This window comes from Bacillus rossius, chromosome 1 (genome assembly GCF_032445375.1).
Source record: "Bacillus rossius redtenbacheri isolate Brsri chromosome 1, Brsri_v3, whole genome shotgun sequence".
Lineage (NCBI taxonomy): Eukaryota > Metazoa > Arthropoda > Insecta > Phasmatodea > Bacillidae > Bacillus > Bacillus rossius.
This window is the reverse complement of record NC_086330.1, coordinates 89,750,784-89,774,871: the sequence shown is the minus strand read 5'-3', so window position 1 is coordinate 89,774,871 and position 24,088 is coordinate 89,750,784. Positions and strand designations below refer to the sequence as shown.

Genomic DNA, 24,088 nt, shown 5'->3' with positions numbered 1-24,088 from the left:
TGGCAGTCCTTGGCAGTTTCATTAACTGGGCTGCGCCGTCCTTGGAAACACATCTGCAAGCGAGTGGTTCGGAGACGCCCTCCTCCCCCTAGCCACGGCACCTTGCCGCATGAAATGTTGTGTTGCACACGTGAAGTAGTGCATTTGCACATACCTGAGTACCTTTGAAATCAGAATTGCTGTTTTGAAATTGGTTGGCTACTGATTCGGCCTTGGCATATGTTGCATCTTTACTGCTGAAATTTTAATTTTAACAGGAGTCATGTTGAGTTCGTCATAACCTCTATTTGATAAGTATGGAGTTTGGTTACATTATTTTCCTCACGTGGATTCGGTGAAATTTACTGTACATTTGCTTACCATTATTACATATTAAGAAAAAAAAAATTGATTATTTATTCAGCAATAGGTTAAACTTTTAACATATTTTCCGTGACTTCCAGAGTCATTTTACAAGTTTTTTCATTTTTTTTTGTACTCTGTGGCATCTAAATACTGAGAAGGGTTTTAATAGTTTTGGCTTAATCTAGCCTCCAAATAAACGCTCCACACAAGGAAAACCTGTGGGCAGAGTCTACACAAGACTGTAAAGACTTTGAAGACAGGCCATTAAACCGTCAAAATCTTGCCACATCTGTAATTACTTGCCACAGAGATAAAGAATGAGTTACATCGGTTGGATTAATAACTGCAGGAAATGTATATCACAGTATGAATGGTACCTTAGCTTTGTGAAACAAAAGTAATGGCTTTAGAAATGATGATGTGTATCTCTGCTCCTTGAAGAAGGAAAAAAGAAAAAAGAAAAAGAATACGGTGTAAAAGAGTCGGTGATAGGGGGAACGACAAGAACAGTGCTCAGAGGCAGAGTGTGGCTACATCAGGATGTGAGCTTCACCGACTTGCGTGGGAGCCATTGGAACTGGTGACCTAATAAGCCCATCCTTCAGGGCTTTCACTAAACCCGTACTGCACAGCTCTCGGATCGCTGTTTGTGGGCTAAACAATTACGTAAGAGTATGTGAGTTATTTCCTTCTGTAAAACAAGCCCACGTTGAAGTTAACATCAGATGGGGAATGGATGTTGCTACCTTTACTACTAGCTACAGACATGGTACTTTGTAACTTTAATACTTAATACCTTTGTAAACCTCTTCTTCCACAAAAATATTTAGAGGACCAAAAAATAATTCTTTCGTTTTTCACTGGTTGTCAAAAAGGTTCTTAAAGAACTAGTGGATTGTATTTCTGCATCTCTATATAATTGGAAAATTCAAGGATGAGTTGAAAACATATTTAGGTTTTATTTTTATTTCTGGTTATACTGGTTGGCATGGAATCATAATGTGTCGATTTTTCAGTTTACTTTAGTTTTGATTAAAATATCTCCTGTCTTGAAAATGTAATTTACATTATCAGTAACTTTCCAGCATTTTATTCTTAACGGAATTATAGTTTTGTAAAGAACTCTGTTGGGGAAATAAAACTTAGCCTTTGAAAAAATTGTTCTGGGCATTTCCACAAGTAATTTTACTTTACAGCACACAGAAAAACGGCATTTTATTCCCGTTTGTTCGTTGCTACATTACATTATCTATTTCACAATATAAACTTATTTTATGAAACTGTTTTACTAACGTAAAAATAATTATTAACCGTATCACCCCTAGACCATAACATTCAGGCTTTTATGTTGACACCTTTTTTATAGCTGTTGGGCGAGCTTGTTTTCTTTGTACATGAACGAGAGCTCGGTGTTTTATGTGTGTTGTTAATAGATAAGATACTTGTCGCTTCAGGCATTTTCTTGTTATGTCAGAAAGTATACGTTTATGGGAGACGTGAACAGTCTTTACTAGAACACGAGGTGAAAAGGAGTGTTTGTTTTGGTAGATTATCACATGATGTTGTGCGTTCCAGTTAATCTGAACTTTTGCAATCAAATTCTGACAGTCATTGTTATCGACAGCCTGACTTAACCTGTTCCAGCCGAAAATATATCGGGAAAAGTAATTTTATATTGCAATGCCATCCTGACTGGAAGATAATGCCAAGAAAGTAATATGAAAGTTTTCTTAGTACCTAAAGTTTACATTTCATTACTGTTTGGATTCTCCCATCATATCTTAAATTGTTCATTGTTTTGTTGTAACTCAATTATTTATGCATACAGTAAAGTTAAAATATTATTTTTCTCTTTAAGTTTCAAACATGCAATTACATAATTGTTCGTACAAATTGTTTTTACAACGAACTGTGGAGAAACTTCTTGTTTTGTAAAAGGAACACCTGTCTCTGTACCTGTAATGTTTGTATTGTGCCTCCTATTTCAGTCATTATTCAAGAATGGAAGTTCTTTCAAAATTGTACAAATTTCAAAATCTGTAAAAATGAAAATACTACTAAAAATACTCAATCTTCAGTTCCTATTCGAATCTAACATTACGAATTTCTCTCCTTCCAATTCCATCTTTCTTCCAAAACTTTTAGTGTGAGAGAATTACAAGAAAGTGTTGAATTTTCAACCCCCCTTTACATTTATTTTCCATTTTGTAAACCATTTGAATTATATTTTTGTGTGAGTTAGGGTGAGACTAGTACCTCTAGACTCTGCCCATGACAAGCTATTTTGAGCAAACATTTTCTAAATTTTTTTTGGAGGAGGGGAGGGGGGGGGGGGTAATTGCTGAGTTATAAATTTTAGTTTCCTGAAATTTAATGACTTTCTGCATCTCACAAATAATTCATCACAGGTTTTTTTTGTGGGGGTGGGGGGCATATTTTTTATTTTAATGGACAAAATGCAGTTGTTGATATCCAACACCACTTGGTACACATGAAAATTGTTCCCTCTCTTGACATGTCCAAAGATTGACCACTTATTCTTCACTGCAGCATCAATAATTTATTCTACTTTTAAAATGCTGCTATTTCAGGATTCATTTAACACATACCCTAAAATGTTGTGTTTAAGGTTGTATTGGATGTGTATTCTTGCAAAGAAATGATAAATTAGTCATAACATTGTTCTGTGTGTTTGTGCGTGTGTGTGTGTATATATATATATATACATATATATACACACACGCACACAGTTTATAGTTTGGTGATATAGTATTTGAAAGATTATATTAATTTGTTAGCAGGTGGTTTAAGACTCATTTGTGTTAGATTAAATTTAGCGAAGTTTTGTAAAATTAAATGAAGTATAGCAGATAATGTTATTTATATGGTTGTCTTAGTTTTTGGTTGGACGCAATAAATATGTTTGCTTAAGAATATTGCATAATAAATTTATGTTTGGCTTTACAGTAAGAGTTTCTTAAGTCATTTAAACTAATAATTGAAATTCAGTTTTTGAAAATAATTTATGATATACCATCCAGGATCAACGAACTTCATGAATTTTTTTTATATAAATTATTGTTTTGTTCTTTATTGTTCTATCGTGTCTTGCTTTGTTGGGTTACATAAACTGGCACTAGCTGCATCCGAACACTAGCGTAATGGATCCCTCACTAAGGGATCCACTAAAAGTACATCGTTGTAGACGCTGCCATCTTTGCGTTGCTTTCGAACTCTCACAAGGGATATATCTGCATCCCTACATGCGTCCACCAAGTCGAGATTTCTAGGGATGCGACACTCGCGTCCTCAGATGTGTCCCTACATCCATTAGCTTCGGAATCTTGTTGTATTTATTTCAAACGTTATAAGCGTTATAAATAAATACGTATGTTAATAAATATAATCGAAAGGCGAATTTAAACTGATAGGGGTGTTTAATGCTCATTATAAGAATTTTATTTTATAATTTGAGATTCATAGCAATATTTTTATTTTGATCGCTAACATTTATAACATCCACACTACATTTTTTTTTAAATTGGTCGTTATTTTATTTTGGCCGAATGTTCGCAGATGTCACAACTCAGAATGGCTACGTGAGCACAACCAACTGTCAACAGGCGGTGCTAGCAGTAAAACCATACCTTAGATGTGCGTCCTATACATAGTTGCATTGTGAGCCGTGTGTTCGGACCGTGCGCTGACCGGGCTCTCTGCTTGTTGCAGGCCAAGCTGCTGGAGTCGTCGCACGCTTGGCTCGGCGCCTCCACGTCGTCCATCGCCGGTAAGTCGCTCCCGCCGGCCCGCGCGCCCCGTGTCGTGCGGTGTGGTCTGTGTCGTGTTGCCTTTGTTACCTTGTCGTGTTTGCCAGTCCTGCACAAGCCCAAGCCCTAGCTAACTAACTAATTCTGAGAAGCCTTCGGAACCTTATTTGCTTCCATTTAAGTATTTCGTGTATGATGATGTTTTAATACTCTTTTAATTTTAGCATGTGACTCATAATTTTGTAATGTATATTTGCACTATAGATAGACTTATGCACTGCCTGGAAGGTAATGAGTGTGCAGTACCTTTATGTTTTTTTTTTTTAGTTTACATTACGTTTGATTCTTTTCTGGTTTTTTTTATTCTTGTATTTGTAAATTTAGAGAAAACTAAAAGAGAAATTACTACAGACTTTTTAAAAGAAAAGAAAACAATCCATGATTGATTTTGATCGTAATAAACTCTCTAGAAGAGTTTAAAAAGAAAAGATAAAAGTCTCGTAAACAATGAAAGGCTCACTTAAAGCGGGGTAAAATCGGAAAACCGCTCAGTGATTATGATACTGCAAAAATAACAATCTCAATATAAGCAAAGGAAAAAAAAAATAGGTAAACATGCTGTGGGTAAAGTATTTGGTTTTGTTATGATCAATGGAATATCTAACCCGGTTGATTAAAAAAATACTTATCAGATACGACATGCTGGAGGTGCTGAACTCATCTTTTGTGACTTAACCCAGGTTTGTTGTTGACTAATTAGACAAGGATTGTTATTGATTCTCGAAGTCCAGAAATTTTTGAGCCACAAAATTTTGTCGAAAAGCTTGAATGCTTCTCTGCTTGTATTTCGATTCAATAGCAGTATTTGACAGAAAAATACACAAACAAAGCAGCTGACGTTTGGAAAAATTGAAACTGAGTGAATAAAACACCATGGAAAAATTATAATACAATAACTGTATTTGGTGGAATAATGGATTATAAAAGAGAACTGGCTGCTAACTGCAAGACAATTTGGATTACATTTAGTGACTTGATATTTTTTCCGTATATTATAAAAGAAGAATTTATGTAAAACTGTTTTGACTTTTTTATTATTATTTTTTGCTCGTTTTGTTTTGTAGACCAGCTTTTGTTGATTTTTTTTTTGTGTGTGTGTCGCTAGACTGATAGAATTAGCGCCTGTTTTGTTCTGTATTCTTAGATTACCCAGCTCTCCTGAAACTGAAATCCCCCACCTGGACAAAAGGCGATCTGAAGGAGGCGATTCACGCGGTCGTGACGCAGAAGATGCGGTTCTCGCAAGCGTCTGCCCGCTACGGCATACCCAAGGGCACGCTCTACGACAATATCCTCGGCAAAACTAAGCGCATGATGGTTCTGGACGAGGCCGGCCTCACCGGCGACGAGGAGAACTCCGTGCTGGAGTTCTGTTGCGAGATCTCGATACAGCCGTACAACAGGCGGACCAAGCGCTCCCTGGCCGCCATACTGTCCTTCGTGGAGAAGTTGAGGCGCGCGCGCGACCCCGAGTTCAAGTTCACGGGCCTGGCGGGCTTTCGCTGGTGGTGGGCCTTCTGCAAGAAGCACAGCGTCGTGTCGCTGTACTTCGACCGCGGCGAGGAGTGCTAGCTGGTCGCGCTTCTGACTTGTGGCTCCGGGAACTAAACCCCTGGCCCGGGTGGGGGGTATTGTCGTAGACATGATGAGTTTCTCTGGTGTCAATAGTGATGTTTCACTTGCGACTAGTAGTAGTTGTAGGCTTGCCTTTCAATTCCATAGCATTTATACTAGTAATTTATGTACACAAGAAAAGGAATTGGGTTTTATAATACACCATTTTTTAAAAAAATATATTTTTCAGGAACCATTATATTTGTTTGGCTTCAATAGGAATATATTTATTGTATAATTTTCTTGAAGGGGGCCTGTTATTAACTGCTTGAATGATAATTTCTTTAAACCTATCAATTAAAAAAGATTGTAAAAAAAAGTTTTTATTTGAAAGAAAGTATTACGAGAACACTATAAATTTCTGGAGATGTGTAACTAACTTGATTATTCCACAAAATTTAATTGCTGCTGGATTTTCATGAGCTTGAGTGTTGGAAGTTAATTTTGTAACACAAAATGTTTATATGATAATGACTATTTTAATTCTAGCATTTCAGGTGGCCCCTGTTACTAAATTATGTTTGTTTCATACGTAATATACTTGGTTCACGTTCTATATTAAATTTAAATAAAAGTATTTGAGACATTTCTACATTTAGCAGCATTAAAAAAACATTTTATAAGTAAACTAGACTACCTTTTACATTTATTTTGGTCCAAAAACTTTACAGAAATTTTCTGGCCTCCTTCAATCCATCTTGTGTCATAAAGTTTCCTAGTATGCTTCATTAGAATTTTTTTAAAATTCCAGAGGATATAAGTTTTTCAGCCACAAGTCATAAGTTTTTCAGGATCGAAAGGTTTTTGGGTACTTTGTGATCTAAGTTACTGCTGCATGCCTGTGTCGAGCATCTTTGCTTCAGAAACTGTTTATTTTCCTTTGATCGTTGTAGGTGTGATTTTCATTAACAGCTTCTGCTTGTTCATGTGTAAATGTCCTTTTTTTTACTCATTTCGTAGTTGTGATACAAACTAACGATAGTCGTTAGTGTTTAATATGTGTTCTTTCGGTGTAGATCAAGAGATACTTTACTCTGATGGACCTTTTTCTCATGTGTAAGTATAGCAGAATGTTTTTCTGTGCCAACTCAAGATTATAATGAAGCCATTCCTGTTGGAACCCTCAAAAGATAAGTTTTGAAATTTAGTTTTTTAGATATTAAACTTAAATAATCATATTTGCTCAATGTAGTTTATAAGTATCCCCATTATTAAGACATATTCAGAGCAATAAAATTGGCTTGCCACTTATTGTGTGACACTTCATGCATGTGTAAGTATATTGTTTTTTTTTTATATTGATGAAAGAAAATGTGATTTTTATATTATAACTAAACTGTAATGTATGATCAAGGTAAAAAGTTTTTGTTTATTTTGTTTTGTAGGTTTGTATAAAATGATGTACCAGTTTCAATTCTTGGTATGTGTACTGAAACATCAGACATAACTGCAAATAGAGTATTTCAAAGTAATATTTGCCTGATTAGATTAAATTTATCAAATGTGTTTTATTTATCAACAGCATATTGCCAATAAGTAGTTTCATTAGGTAGTAATGATCACTGCCTCAAGTGATTACAGAATTAATTTCATGCTTAATGTGCATTTATGAAGCTGGATCCTAGAACCAAAATGTAAATTTTTAATTTATAATTTGGAGACCTATAGCTGTTAGACTGATGCTGTAATCAAAATTTTTATGAAAACTATAAGTTATATAATTTTTTTTAAATCAGTACTATCGGAACAAGTCTAGTATGGATTATTTATTTTGATGTGCCAAAATTTCTTTTCTAAAATTAAAAAACTTAATGCTTGTATTTACTTATTGCGAAATTTCAATAGTTATTCCTTTAAAAAAACAGCTGATTTTTTAAATGATTTTACATTGCATTTACTAAGTCTGCTTGCAAATCATGCCTTTCATAGTAAAGAAGAGTTGATGAGTTATACTTAATGGATATGACATGATACAAAATAAATTATCACTGTAATTTAAGATTATTGATTTAAATAATTTCAACTGATGCACAGTTAAGTCCTTGTTGAGGCACTTACCTAAATGTTGTTTTTTTGACCTGGGTCCAACTGGAAACAGTTCTAAGATTTTCAACATTAAGCCGTATGACCATAGTGATGCCAGCATTTGAGCTTTCCCATGCAACCATAGTATGTTTTTTACATCCATATTATTTTGAGTTCATGTTCTGAAATAAAAAAATAGGTTTAAAAAATTTACATGTTTTAAAATTAAATGATTTGAAAAACTGTGTCTTATTTGTAAGACCCAGACTTAAATTATAAATATAAATTATTTTAAATTTTTTAGAAAAAAAAACATTTTTAGTTATTTCCATTGACTGACCCGGTTTGATGATTTATATTCATTAGTCAAAATTAATGAGTTTTAAATACTTAAATCTGTCAAAATATTAGTACATGTACATTTCTATGTTTTAATTTGATAAATTATTCAATCATTAATGGTTCAAGTTTGGTCCCATATGGTTAGTTACTTTTGTACGTTTATATATATTAAATGTTAAGAAAACTTTTAAGTTTGTTTTTGGTTGCTTAGTTATATATTGGAAAATGAAAGCAAAGATGTGTAATGTACCGTCAGATGGTGGAATCATAAAATCTTAGCTGTTGCTTAAATGCGCTCTGCTATTTATTGTGTTGTTAAATGATAATGTTATTCTGTTTGTAACTTTTACAGATTAAAAAAAATTGATAGTGACTAAATTTTTGTTAGTTGTAAATTAATTAATATTTATCAAAATCTATAGCAATATTTAAAATCATTGTTACCTTAAAAAATTTGTTTGGATTTTCATTAGTAGGCTATACGTGCTAGTTAGTTTTTGTTAGTTGTTTCTCTATTTATACAATTTTAGTTACATTAAATTTTTTGGTAACTGTAATTATTGACAAGTTTATAGTATCAAGAAAGTGTTAGGACCTAGAAAATTTGGAGATACTTGCACCAAACTTGTGAATTTTAATCATAAGAGCTGCATTTTTAGGGTTGGGGAGGAAATTGTTTAATTTCGAAGGCTGACTTGGTTTTGTAAGAATAGTGTTTAGTGGTAGGTATTTAGACAATGTAAATCCAGTTCCTAAATATAAAGTTATGTTTGTTAAAGTAATTTGGCATTTAGCATACGATGTTGTAGCTTAGTAATTTTAATTGTGTAGATTTATCAGAACAAGGAGTTTAGCATAACTTTAGTGAAGTATGATTAGTACTTGCCCAAAACCAGTTTAGTATCATTGAATGCTTTGTATCCTTGTAACCTATTTTACTTTGTAACAATGTAAGTTATATGAAAACAGTTTTCAGTTGAGTTTCTGTATAGCTTAATCTTGATTGTAATCAAATTGATTTAATTGTTGTGAATTTGTTAATTGTGTAGAATTGCTTAGGTTGTAAATCGTGTTCCTGTATGATAGCTCTGAATATGTCTGAGATTTTGTCCCCAATATTGACCCAGTGCCTTACGTCATAACTGCTTTGTGTGCACATTTGAGCTGAGTGGGAAATCATTTTTGTAAGTTAGAATCATAAAAAAGTTGTAAAAAAATTTTTGTTCAGTGTCTTGCCAAGCAAACAGTTGGCAACATAAAACAATAAAAATATTTATAGCCATGTGACTATATCCAGATTTTCTGTGTGTATGGAAAGTTGCCCACCCCGAACAGTTGTGCAGTGTAGTAACATTATACCTCGCATTAAGGAAATGGCACAGACTGTGAAAACAGCTCAAAAGTGTACTTCAAATAATTATTGTGCACAAAATTCCTTCAAACAAGTGTTGTGAAGTCAAAATTGAGTTTTCAAGGATCATTATAATTTTTTGTGGTTATATTTTATTATTTAGGGTTGTCAGTGTGTAACTGTTTTTACCAGTTTGACCCTTAATTCTCTTTCGAGAGATTTCTGGGAAATGCATCACTGAAACTTGCAAATGACAGGGAAGGATACTGTTCTTCTAATGTATTTGTTTTTATTTGTGTCTTGGTGATCCTTGGAATCCTCAAATTTTGACTACAGTGTTAAAAATAAAACCTTCCTCTGTGATTCATATTTTGTCTATGATGCCTGTGTAATACTATGCTTTGATGCAATGAAGGGTTTATTTAAATATCCTTTATTTTTTCAGTTTGCCATATATGGACTGCATTTTTTTTACCTAATATTGTTTTTATTACAATTAATGATATTTCATTCCAGTGTTAGTGTTAATATTGACTAGATGTTATGTGAGATTACTTTTTTTTAATAAAAATAAATAAGATCTTAGTTATATTTATATACCATTTCCCCTACAAATCTACATGAATGTGTATGTAAATGCACACACACACATATATACACACAGACACAGACACACACACACAAGTATTTTTCATCAATAAGGTTTTCCTTGCAGGTACTAAAACAAACAGTTCAAGCTCAGAGAATGTTTCACCCTAGTTCTGTATTGGTTTTTTACTTATCCAAATCTGTAGTCTTATTTTGTTAATTTTTTAATGTTGGTCTTTAATGCAAAAAAAGGTTATCACCGAGATGATCAAGTTTGAATAATATCTTTGTTATATCTTAGGTGTAGGTATGCCTGTCCCCAAGGTGACATTTGAACTCATGACCTATTACTTGGCAGGTGAGCTTGTTGACATGTAAACAATTGGTGGCTAGCACAAATGTTTTGAAAATATTTTTGTAGAATGTGTCCTCAAGAATTATATAGCAATTTCAATTATCTCAAGTGAAAACATTTATAGTCAAAGTATCCTCTTACGCATGTCAATTTACTCCCTTAACCAAATTGCCACCTGGTGTTACCAACGAGTCAACACCACTTTGCTGTTTTGCGAGTTGTCTATATTAGATCTCAAAGTCTCGGTTCTCACTAGTGGTTTGGTACCTTCTGGATCTCTTATCCGTGCTTCTTATAAAGTGGAATTTTCTCTTCTTACAAGCTTGCGGTCAGTCCGGCTCAACACTCCGGTCCTGGCTTTTGCTGCTACACTTCAATGCTTTCTTCTGGATCTGCCCTCCTTTAGTCGCTCCGAATATCTTCAGTTTAAATTTTATTCTTTGATATTTCACATTTCCTTACTGCTTCCCATTTGCTAAAAGAACATGAAGTCACTGTTTCAGTAAATCCTTCTCTTCCAATTTCTGATGGTTTTGTGTTCTATCTAGCTCCTTTACATATTTTAAACTGATTACTGTGGCGAGAAATGTATGCTGTCTTATTTCATAAAACTTAATGTGATAGTTACACAATTTTTGCTGTGCCTAGCAAAGGCCTTGAGTGAAGGGACTGGAGGTTGAAGTGGACCTTTAATTGCTTGGCGACCGAGTACTTGTAGTTAGAGGGTTAGTTTCAGATATTATTTGCTTTCACAATTTCGTGTTTTTGCTCATTATTTTAAATAAATAATATAACTAAAAATGTTATATAAATTTATTAAGTATTTAATTAATAGTTTTTAGAAACTTTAAGGCCAGTTTTTATGTCCACCCTAGCATGAACTACAAGCATGTAATAATGTTGTATACAGTTTTAAATTAATTTTTTATTTGTAGCCTTTGACCTGTATTATGTAATTTTTTATTTATCTCAAGTCCATGATAGCGTATGTCTTTCTTCTAAGTATGACCCACAGTAACCAGTAATATATTTGAGCATTGAATGCTTTTCACATGGACAGCTAGATGTAACCCTTTCACGTGTGACTCCTAAACAAAATTTGTTTGTGTTGGTCTCACGAGAAAAAATATGTCAACATTGTTTACAAAGAAATTCTTTAGCTATGGGCACACGTTAGAAGGTGTTTGATTTTTGAAAACACTTGTCACTTACGAGAATTTAATAAGTACTTGCTTATTAAATATAAATGATGCCACATTAGTAGGTCGCATTCGTGCAAAGCAGGAGCGTGTTACTAGTTAGTCATTAATCAATAAAAATTGGGTTTTCCCACAATTCTACAAACCTGAGTTTTTCCAGATGTTTGGGAAATCCAAATTTTTCTTGATTCATGAATGGTATACAAAAAATTGAGAAATACATGTCAAAGTCTACACAAAAAAAATAATTTAAAATGGTTCACAACACAATTATAAGCTCTTAGTTCATGTTAGGTTAAACAAAAAAAATTTCTTTCACGTTTCTTAACTCTATTAAATAAACAGGTACGAAATTTATGAAACACTTTATAAATAATTAACTATAGTTATTTCGTGAATTTATTAAAAATAATATGCTAAAACGTGAAATTATGAAAGCAAAATAATGGGGGATACAACCTTCTTAAGGGCATGCTTGAAGTTTGCTGTGATCCACCACCGGTCAGATTCCTGTGCCCCAGAGGTGTCCGTGCTGGCCTTGACACAGGCGTGACCTCGGAGCGCAGGCTCGGGCGGTCCACAGATCACGTACAGTGAATGTAGAAGTAGATATTGGCTGCTTAGAACCAAATTTGCGTTGCCAACTGAGCCTACAAACATAGGACACAGCTTATCAAGTATCAAAAATTCATGCCCAGATGGAAAATGTTGGGAAACATACTTTTTTTTTTTTCATTTACAAAATCGAGGGGTTGGCATCTGGGCCTTGCCTATGTTCCTCCTGTGTGTTGGTCATTGGCACATCTTGTGCTGTGTGAGGCATGTGGATGTGTGTGCGTTGGCCAGTGACCGTCTGTTGCTTCCTGGGGATGTAAATGGTGATATTGTAGCCTGTGTTGATTAAGAGCAACATGTTTTATGCTGAGGTTGGAAGAAATATATACATTATTGCATAGAGTTTAAATATTAAAAATAGAATACAAAAATTGTATTATTGGGGTGAAATATTATTTTGAGTATAAGGTTTACAGTCTATGTTTCTTTTATTTTAAGAACTAATTATAATGATAAGTAGTTATATATTGGAAAATTTAATGTTCAGAGGGTGGGGAAAAATTATTCTAATGTGTATTTTTCTGGAGAAACTATAATGGAACTGAAACAGGTGATCTAATTGTCAAGTCTTAATTTACCCGTCCAAATATGTTCATGAGATTTTACTCATGTGCTGCTAAAAATTATATTAAAATTCCTGTTAAATTAATTATTCGGATCTCTTCTCATGTAGTTGCGCATAGTGCTGCTTTTTTTTTTTTTTTTTTTTTTTGGTACGAATACAACCAGTTGTAAAAAGATTCTTTAAATATATGGGCATGATTTTAGGGATAATTTTTTTTATAATGGTGCATCACTTGCAGGTTTTCTGAAAACCATTTGACTGCAGGTACTTTAAACTAGTATTTGCTCAACTTAGCTGTTTGTTTTTCAAATTTTTGCTACTAAGTTTGTTAAAGTAACTTGTTTCTTTCTTCTCAGGGAAAATATAAGCATATATGATTATATGGGTTTGTTTTTTCAAAACTGGTGTTTGTACTATTTTTTAACAGTCAACTGAAGTGTTTCCAAAACATTTATAGAAAATTATCACTAACTTAGGAATCTGAAATGACATGATCTTTGTGTACTAATTAGCAATGAAAATGTGTGCATAAAAAAATTGTCACAGATCAGTTACAAAAGTCATCGCATATCAGCGAAAGGTCTGCGCTTGCCAGTCAAGAAGGCAGGATTGTGTTCAGTGAATGTGTTAGTCAGCCCTGTAGTCATCTGCCCTGCTCAAGGTCGTACTTCCACTAACTCTTAATTTTCGCTCAGGACTACAAGTTCTTCATGCTAACATTAAAAAGCTAAATCATTACTTGTTTATTTCATGATGAAGTAAGAAATAAATAAAGCGTATTTTTAACTCAAAATCATATTAAACATTTTGTGAAAATAATTAATGTATTTATTTACAAATATTACACTTTTTCACACTGCCCAATCAGACCTAAACAAGGTATCTAAGTTATTTAATATTTTACTGTAACAACTTTTGAGGTAAATAATGAAGTAATTAGCTCTAGGAAAAAATTTTTGTGTGTGTTTAGTAGGAAAGTGATTTTTTGGAACCAATGTTTCAAGACAGATAAAAGTGACAAATTTACAAATGTATCATGTTTACATTTACATTTTTTAGCTTATTTATATTTATAATGAAATGTGAATTGTGTCCCTTCGTTGCCAAGTGGGTTTTTTTTTCTGAGGAGTCAGATTTAGAACAGTTTATAAAATCTATTTTGAAAATTGATTATGGAATTTGTTTTTTAAATGCCAGTTAAATTTATCTTTTTCACCTTCCTTTTCTATCCTTGATTTTAAAAATTCAATAATAAAGGCAGTGGTTCATGGGATATTCATAAGTTAGTTAAGTGAGTCAATTCAATTATTCCTCCTTTAAAAAATATATATATATATTTTATAGTCTTTCAATATTTTTTTTTTGTTTCAATGTTGAAATTTATATTTTAGGATTGTCATGGGCCCAAATTTTCTAACTGTATTTAATATAACCAAAATGTAGTTTGGACACATAAGTTGCATTCGAGTACCTGTGATATAAAATGCCGGAACACAGACCAGAGTGGACAATTATAGAATCGAGTAAAGAGTGTGTGTACAGGTATTGTCGGCGAGGGCCGTGCGCGGACGGGGGAGCTGACCCGACCACCGGGCTGTGTCCTTCTTCCAGCAGACAGCTACCAGTACCAACTGCAGTCCATGTGGCAGAAGTGCTGGAACACCAACCAGAGCCTGGTGCACAACCTGCGGTTCCGGGAGCGCGGGCCGCTCAAGTCGTGGCGGCCCGAGACCATGGCCGAGGCCATCTTCTCCGTGCTGAAGGAGGGGCTGTCGCTGTCGCAGGCCGCCCGCAAGTACGACATCCCGTACCCCACGTTCGTGCTGTACGCCAACCGCGTGCACAACATGCTGGGGCCGTCGGTCGATGGGAGCGCAGGTCAGTGCGGCTCCGAGAGTGTAAAACCAAGTGTGGTTACTCCGTTGTTCCATTTCATTCAGGATATACAGCTCTTTTTTTTTAACACATCCAGTGGCCAGGGGCGCAACAACGACAAACGGGGGCAAAGAAAGTGCTGTGTAATCAATTTTTAGATGATAAAACTGCTTAAATAGCACCATTTTCCACCTTGAAATACAAATTTTCCCAGGGGAGGACCCCCGGACCCCCTGCTTCAATAGGGGGGATCGATGATTCTTTATAAAAAGGTATATTGCCCCCCCTTTGGAAATTTAGTTGTTGCGCCCCTGCCAGTGGCCATGTACTTTTCGCAAAAAGATTTCCTGACCAGCTGTGTTTTAAAACTTTGTAGCATTGTCTGTGTTTCGGGGTTGGCTAGTTTTATTTCAGTTAGTTGTCTACTGTCAGTACGCCATTCACAGATTTCTAGTACGGGAAGCAAACTTTTCCCGAATGGCCCCGGTTAAACAGGGCAATGGCTTCTCTTTTAGACGGCCGCCAATCGCAAGGGAACGATCACTAACGCGGACATACCTCGTTGCAGTTGAATGAGCAATCAGATTATTTAGCAAAATACACATGCTCCTACACATCATTATTACAGGCTTATGTGTCTAAACACAAGAATAAATAAACTATTTGTAGAATTTTAATTGTGCCCTGTCTTCAAAAATTTTGATGAACCATTGTGTTACAAAACTTGTGTTTTGGTTGCACTTGCAGTGGCTAACTGATGAAACTGGCTCTCCAGATTGTAGAGAGGCATTTCAGTGTTGAAAGTATTTATTTGCAAGTGTAAAAATCTAAAAACAAGTTGGAATCAATTCAATGAATTACAATGATAAAAAATATGGGCATGTTTTCTATTGTAGGACCAGCTGTGACGTCACACATGGCCCTAGAAAACAGTTTGCTAGTTTGTAAATTGTATATATCTATGCATATTGGGTCTTTTTCTTAGTATGTGCTGTAGTTTTTATGGATGTTTTCTTCTCTCTTTAACTTAATTAACAAAATGATAGTGCTATTATTGATATTTTAAACTCTGAACACAGCTTCCTCTGCATAATTATAGGATAATAAGTTGTCTCTGATAGTAATGACATGATTTCCTCTTCAAACGTTTTGTAATTTTCCAACTAAAAATACCTCTGACCTGGTTTCTGATGATTTATGAATTATCTAATTTGCTATGCTCACTTTTTGGTGTCTGCATTTTGGGGCTTTCCAGAAATTCCTTTGCATTTGTTTTATTCCCAATATACTCTATGTTATGAACATGAGTGTTATGGGCTCTATTTTTCCTTAACTTGGCTAGAGTTACCACTTGAAGTGTGGAAGTTTTGTGTGTAATGGTTTTCTTTATGAAGCAGGTTGTGGTTGATAGTTATGCTGTTGTTGGCAGACCTGCGGCCAAAAGGGCGCGGGCGCCCGCAGCGCATTCTGCTGGGCTCGTGGCCAGAAGACCACATTCATGGGGTGATACGGGCGGTTGTGTTCCGCGACCCTCAACACATCAAAGAAGAACCGCACTTGTCCTACCCGCGCCTTCCAGTGAATGCAGCACCGTATCACTCGCGTAACACTCTGGTTGGTCCCTATCTCCTTACTGTCTGTCTGTAGCAGTGTGTCGGTGTGCTGGCTTGAGTGTGCATCTTACCACTGGTTTCCTGCATGTTTGGGACCTTCACCATGACGAACAATGCATAATAGTGCAGTCATTTTTGTGACCAAACACGTGTGTCTGTCTTTGCAAATAATACTGTCGGTCTCAATGTAAACATTAATTGCATATTCTGAAAATATATTTATGCTTAAGTTACTGTTAATGGTAAGTTTTAACTTTCAAGATTTTTGTGAATTTTTTTCAATCCGAGACTCTTTAAAAGCAAATTAAATGCCAAAACACTTTTTATCTCAGAAAATGTCATTGCTTACCACACTAATGTTGGATAGATGGCACCCTCAATAGTTGTATTTTTTTTTAAGGTGGTAGTTGTTTAAAATGTTGTTTGTTGGTATTAATAAAACTTATTTTACTGTTTTGTCTGTTTACTCTTTCATATACAAGACCGGACTATGCATTTGCATAGTAAGTGAAATTTAGTCTGATAAAATTCATGGTAGCATTATAGCCGTAATGTTGTGACCATTAGGACCAGTGGGCTGATTGCTTGGCTGGTAGTCAAAATTTCTGAGTTTGATTCCTAGTGAGCCCAAGAATTATTTTGGTACTTACAACAATTCATAACTCGGAACTGGTTGTTGTCTTGTCATATCTCTCCAAAAGGCTATGGATGGGGAATCAATGCAGAATGGTCATTAATAATATTTTTTGGTGACTTTCTGGCGGAAGTGGGTGTTGTGTGATTGCTCCAAAGCAGAGACAGTAGGAGGTATTAGGCAAGAGACCATTTTGGCCAGTCACAGAATTTAACTTCAAGGAATACTATTCATTAAGAGCATTTTAGCATTTGGAATTGCGCTTGATTTTAGACAAAATAATAACTTTTATAATAACTTCCTTAATAACTTTTACAAATAACTTCTATTATAACTTCTACACACTTCCTTAATAAATTCTACATATGATAATTTACTTAACTTCAATAATAGTTTCTGTAATATCTTCCATAAAATAGCTTTTATAATAACTTCCATAATATTTCTATACTAACATAATTTTCAATGTTAAGAACAAGTAGTTGGACCTGTCGGCTCGGTAATGATGAAAGGTCCTGGGTTTGATTTCTGGATGGGTCAAAGAAGTTTTCACTTGAGGAATATTTTCTTCCTGGGTCGTTGTGTTGTCCCGTCACCTCCACACTGCAGAAGGCAGTGTTAAGCCACCAATGTGTCACCTCTCTTAGTATGCAAAGTCACACCATGTCCATCTCCCCATGGTGATGGCTGGGGATCCCAACACGCCTCTTCTTCATTCTCGCCCTCTGCCCTAAGATGTTGCACTTTTCTGCTGTGTGTTTGAGACAATGTGAATACAGTGAACACAAGCACATGTTCATTAGTAAGCATACTTAGTACCAGTGACAGCGGGCCAAGAGAAGTTGGTGAATCTTATTATTGCTTTTTACTATTGAAGTACGTACAAATGAATTTTGGCTTTTGAAAAATCAACTCACAACTGCATAGTTTGAGTAAGGGTGCAGTATCAGTTGTTACGTTTCATACCCCGATTAAAATTCATGTTGATATAATTCTATGTGACCTTATAATGTATGTAAAAGCAAAATGGAGTGACTAAAGTTAAGTTCTATTAAGATGTTTAGTCATGAGTCTTTCATAAAGTTTACATAATTAGGTTGCATGGGTAAATTGTTATTTTAAGTTATTGGTAATTTAGAAAACTTAATATTGTACGTTTAACTGTTAAAGTACATGCAATAGTGTTTGTAAAAAAAGGCCTTATTAATATTACCAAAACTTATTGATAAAACTCCCTTTCTAAATACACCTACATTTATATATTTCATGTATGTTATATGGTTAAGTGTAAAAGAAAGCAAAAGCTATAACTTTGTCACAAAAAAATTCAACTAAATATAATGTTAAACATTGTACGTTGTGATATGAAACTTCTCACCCTAATAATTTGTCAGGGAGTTGCTGACTATTTTTAACATTAAAAATGTCATTACCTGTTACTGCAATTGACTGAACATGCTTATAACTAGGTATGTACCATACACTACTAAGCTATCTCTGCTTTCAAGATTGAGCTGCGTCGCAGTGATAGTATGTGTCAATGTTATGCTCTAGGAATCTTTGTGGTTGAGAATAAACTGAGAGCTAGCAGTTACAATGGTTACAATACATCCTTTAGGATTCTTAGAATATGTTATTTTGTTGTATCAGCAAATGTTATTTTGAAACAGATTTTTCAAAAGCAAACACAGATCATGGCAAATGTGAACAAGCTCACATCTGAGCTATGACGTCACATTGGGGTTTGGTGCTTTCTGGTAAGCAGTTAAAATGGAACAAATGTTACAATCTCAAGATTTGGGTGTTGTATTCATAAACTAGTCTGTTTAAAACAGCAACCACAAAATTATGTTCATTTGGTCCATTTTGACATGTGGGTTGGGGGTAATTAATACACAAAAAGGTGACCAATAGTAACCAATAGTTGTGGTCCAACACCTGAGTGTCGGGCAAGTGAGGCCACAACTGCTGTACTGCTGTCTTCAGTTTCACGTTACGTACAGGGGATATAGTTCTCAGTGACGCTCTGAGCTTTGGCAACATTTACCCGATGTGTACAAGGGGTTGTTGCAATGTATATTCTGTTTGCTTTTGACACACATAAGGTCATCATCTGGAGATAAAAAAGAACAACTCTTTTTAAGCTGTAAAATAAAATTACTAGCCACAATTCAAAAGTGCTCAATTTTGAAACATTAAATATTTCATTGCCTCAACATTATGTATTTCTGAAAACCAGTCGTCCTATGGGAGAGGCGATCATTCCCTTCCCCCACCTTCCCATAACTCACCCAGAACTAAAATAAAACTTAAAGGATATAAAAAAAATCCTCCTCTGTAGTTATGATGATTTTTTTCAAAAAATTTAACAGCTTTAAAATAGCTTGTTATGGAGGAATTAGGTATTATTTTTTAAATTTTGGGTTTTACATTTAACTGTGATGTAGTCTATAACCAATCAAAACACGTTCCCAAAATTAAAGCGTTGTTGCCCCTGTGCTGAAAGCGTGACACTTGAAGTGAAGTGCTGGTGTTTGAAAGTGGGTTGTGTGCGTGGGCCTGGCAGGAGCAGCTGGGCGTGCAGGGCTACGGCCAGGCCCCCTGCAGCAACGGGCCAGAGCCCACGGTGTCGCCCGGCGCGGCGGCCGCGGCCGCGGTGGCGGCGGTGGCCCAGGGCCTCAGGCAGCAGATGTGCAACATGGTGGCGGCCGCCCAGCACCAGCAGGGGCTGGCGGAGGCCGGCCTGGCGGGCCTGGTGGCGGGCCACTGCGGCCTGCCCCCGGCCAACGGCACGGCCCACGGGGGCCTGCCGCCCTCGCTCTCCCTGCCCTCCCCCGCCAGCCCTGCCGAGTCGGCCGCCGTCAGCCCCGCCCCCTCCCCCGCGGCCATCGACTTCGGCCTGGCCATGGCGTACAAGCCGCCCCCCTCCACGTTCGCCTCGCCTCGCCCCGACCTGTTCCACGAGGAGCTGGAGGAGCTGGTGTCGGCTCACCACGACGGGCTGGTGCGCTCGCCCCTCAAGGCCGAGCCCATCGCAGAGAGCGGCCACGCCGACTAGCCACGGCTGGGCCGCCTGCACTCCAGTATTTAACATTAAACACTTCCAAAAAAAAAAAAAAAATTAGTATAACTTTATGAGAATCTCCATTGAATTTCATTTACCCTGCCCCTCTTCTGATGATCATAACGTTCTAGTGCCATCAATTTTGAACAAGGCATGTGTAGTTAGTGACGTACTAGCGTGATGTTAACTTAACGATGTGCAACAAGACCGGTTGTTTGTCTTCTGTAGCTAAGTGTCGTCATCCTCCCATCACATTACGGAGAGAACATTCCTTTACGTGTATGCTTAAGTGCACCCGATGTCGTCTGTCATCCCATGATTGTCTGTAGTGGTTAGGAGAGGTACCTTTCGTGTTTTGTAAAGTAGTTCAACACCAAAGTAAAAAGAAAAAAATATATGAAGAAGTAAATAAAAAATATGTTTTGAATAAAAAGTAGCACATTTCAAAAACACCTGCATGAACGTTTCACCCTGTTGTTAGATTTGTAAACTGTAAGTGTACAGATGATTTAGCGTTTAGAGACTGTGTAGGAAAGTTATTCTCGAGTTTCTAAGGGATTTACTGTCGGTGAAGACACATGTAGCTTTGTGTAAAACTGCATTCTACTGTGCAAATTTTGTTCGACCCAAAATAAATTGTGGAGAAAAACTCTTTGATATGTGATTTGTTGTTAGAAGTGAATGCCCACCTAGTGAGGCCATGTGAGATTGTCATTTCGTTGATAGATATACATATTGAAATGATATAAAATATATTATTAACTATATCGATAAATATTTATATTTTATGGAAAAAATGAGAGAGTTTTTAGGGAGCATTTGATGTTTTTTGTGCTATCTGTCTGTTTTACCAAAATTGATTGCATAGAATAAATTTTTCTCTCTTGTAAATGCCAGTATAGTCTAGTCAGTTTTTTTGCTTTGTATTGTATAGCGAATAAACGTAAAGACGTATATTGTAATTATTTTTGTGATTTGTTTGTTTAGGGAAAAGAAAAATAATGTACAAAATTTATATGAGTAGTAAAATTTGACAGAAGAAATCATTTTTTATTATAAAAATGCCTTCCTGCCATTGGGGTATGCCAAGTTAGAAATGAAGAAATTGTTGACTCAAACTACAAATGTAAAAAGTGATAAAAAATATAAGACAAGTAAAATATGAAGAAGTGGCCTTGAAAATTTGTTTTTTGTTTATTGAATCAGTTGATACAAAGTAAGGTATTTAAAAGAATTAATAAATCAAGAACAGTGAATTTGTAGACAACCATATTCTTGATAAATAAATTTTTTCTTAAAAGAAACAAATTTGTATACTTAAAAATGATGAAAAAAGCAATTTTTATGTAGCATTCATCAACTTGTGCCTAATTGAACATTTCTCATGAATAGGTTGTACTGCAAACTTCACTTGACGATGTATGTAGAATTATTATTATGATTATTATAAGTGTCCATTGTTGTTGAGATTCTTGGCTTAAATGTGTTCAAAAAGTAGCGAAAAAGTGCCTTCCAATGTTTCTGACCATGTGGGAATAAATAAAAAGGAATGTGATGAAATTATGTCAACACTTTTATCGAGTATACTTTTTACTGAAAATATAATACTGGGACGTGGCTTTGTTTTGGTAAACCGGTATCACCCTAAATGGCACATTTATTTCATATCTTATAGACATATTACATAAAGAAGATTTTTTTGTTACTTAGATTTAAAAGAAAATGTGAACATTATGGTTTTTTTTTTCACTTAATTTATTTTATTCATGTCTGTGGAAATTTTTGGCACTGGAAAAGTCTTGCAAATGATCTAGCTCCACAAAAAAAAAAGTAGTGTGTAGCGTAACTGGTGACAGTCGAGCAAGGTGTGAAGGAGTTGAGAGAGACTTGGGGCAGTTTGCGGTAGCCTCCCTTCCCCAGCGCACGTCAACAGCAGTTCCGAGTTCTTGTCCGTGCTACAGTGTTAGGATTATTTTTCCGTGTAAACAGTACTAATAAGCATGATGGTGGTTAAAAGTAGTAGTGTTAAATAGTTGATACTCGTCTCGTCACTCACACTCCAGCTTACTTGTAATCAATAGTTTTAATTGTAAAATAAATAGGAACACTCACATAACCGGTTATCAGATGTAATTGGCTGCTGTCGAGATAAGGACCTCTGAACTTCTGAGAATGCTTGAAACTGCTTGGAGCTGTCTGTATTTTCTAAATTGTTGAAACACCATGTTGATTTGTCATTGTGGTTTTCTGTTGCAAGGATTTTTTGTACATGATGTGTCAGAACTTCACATAGTTTGTGTTTGCATAATTTATTTCAGTTAATCTGTATACAGACCCAGTTACAAGGAAGGAAACGTTAGAAATGTGGTTTTCTGCTTTTAATCTCCAGTGAATGTATTGGAAGTTGTAATTAGGGTAATGACATGTTGTTTGTAAAAATAAACCTTCTCGTTAGCGCTTTCTATGGTATGTGAGTGCCAAAGATGATGGTGATGATTTCTGTGGCATCAATGTGGTCCAAAATGGTTGTACGATTGGAAATTGGACTATTGTTAACAATACAGATTGTATTTCTTGATTAATTTTTTCACTTATGACGAGCTGCTGATGCGCATGTCACAAGTATTCTTTTTGTATTTGCAACTTATTACAGGACAGGAGGTGTGAAAATGCTTGAAGTTGGATGTTGTATGATTTTTCCCCCCTCCTGTTTTTAAACTCATGTTTATATTACTGTTTCATTTTACTTTTAAATCACAGGCTAGATGTAAAAAAAAATGTGCTATCAGTTTGCTAATGTCAATATGTACTTGTGTATTCAATAAAAAAAATAGATACATCCATTGCTCTATATTCTTCTTCCCCTTCCAGATAAGCAAATTTTTATTTGTATTGTTTAAGCAATTAATTTTGTGTTTATTACCAAAGGAAGCACTTCAATAGCACAACATGTTCTAAGATAAATTTCTGTAAAAAGTGGCCTACTTTGATGCATTGTAGAGTGAGCCATACAGCGAAAGGTTTTTAATCTGTCACTTACAGGACCACAACCATACCGGATTATTGAGTGTGTATATAGGTTTCACGGGAATACCAAAGGAAAATTAATGGACAGGACATTAGAATCCTGGCTAATCCAGACTAGGTGGGACCGCACCCTGACCGGATCACCAAATGTTGGCATTAATCGGATTTCCCTTAAAATGCACATACTACAATTTTTAGATGGGTAAAACTATATAAATCCACATTTTATTCATCTTAAATAACTTTTTCTGCAGCTAAATTTTAGTTTAAATACTACTCTATACATCGATTTAAGATTTTAATCTATGAACTGATGTAAGATTAACAAAACAAAAATCCTGCTTGTGTTTGTTAAATCCTGTCCAGATTAACCAATGTCCGGACGAGCAGGGTCAGGATTAGCGGGACTCTTCTGTTTAACAACACAGTGCAGGGTATTCTGGCTTTCATTTCTTTTTCAAGTATTTAGGAATGTTAACATTTATTGTATTTATTAGAAATTTGATAAAAATTAAAATAAATTAATAAACATGAATTAACAAATCAAATTTGTTACTTCAAAATAATTGCTCAGGATAATAATAATTATTGATAAATCAATGATGATTAATTAACAATAATTTTTTTCTCACTGTTAAATACACCATAAAGAAAAACTGTGCATGTTACTGTATCTTCAAACAATTCTGTTATTTTGAACAAGCCAAATCTCTGAACGAAATATGAAATTCATAACATGTAACACTAGCTATCTAAGAAATGCAGGGACTGGCTCAACAGCACTCTCTACACTGCTGGTTGAATAAGGAGGAATGCGAGCATGCTGGTAGCAAATATAAAATTCAAGGCATTCACAGCTGACTGAGTAGGATACATATATCTATTTTCTGATACAAGCGCATGCGCACATTCTCTGTCTTATTCTTTCGTTCATCTATTTTGTTCTATTTCTTTTTGGACAGGGGATGAATCTTCGCATAAAGAGGAGAACTAAAACAAGCACAGGAAGTATATAGCATAGTGCTCTCTATATAATATATCTGTGACCA

The 24,088-nt window shown here is 35.3% G+C and overlaps 1 protein-coding gene across 3 annotated transcripts in view; it reads left to right on the top strand.

Annotated features, from left to right (window-relative positions):
• The window catches only part of LOC134539746 (protein bric-a-brac 1-like), a 694,502-nt gene extending 671,649 nt beyond the window's left edge, over positions 1-22,853 (top strand). For 2 of the 3 annotated variants that reach the window (XM_063382029.1, XM_063382019.1), the window contains exons 6-9: positions 4,075-4,132; positions 14,438-14,704; positions 16,131-16,315; positions 19,515-22,853. In XM_063382029.1, coding sequence (XP_063238099.1) covers positions 4,075-4,132; positions 14,438-14,704; positions 16,131-16,315; positions 19,515-20,006 — 1,002 coding nt within the window. In that variant the 3' untranslated portion in view covers positions 20,007-22,853. The remainder of the gene's footprint in view (positions 1-4,074; positions 4,133-14,437; positions 14,705-16,130; positions 16,316-19,514) is intronic. The other variant, XM_063382036.1, reaches the window with a different exon arrangement.
• The last annotated feature ends 1,235 nt before the right edge of the window (positions 22,854-24,088 follow it).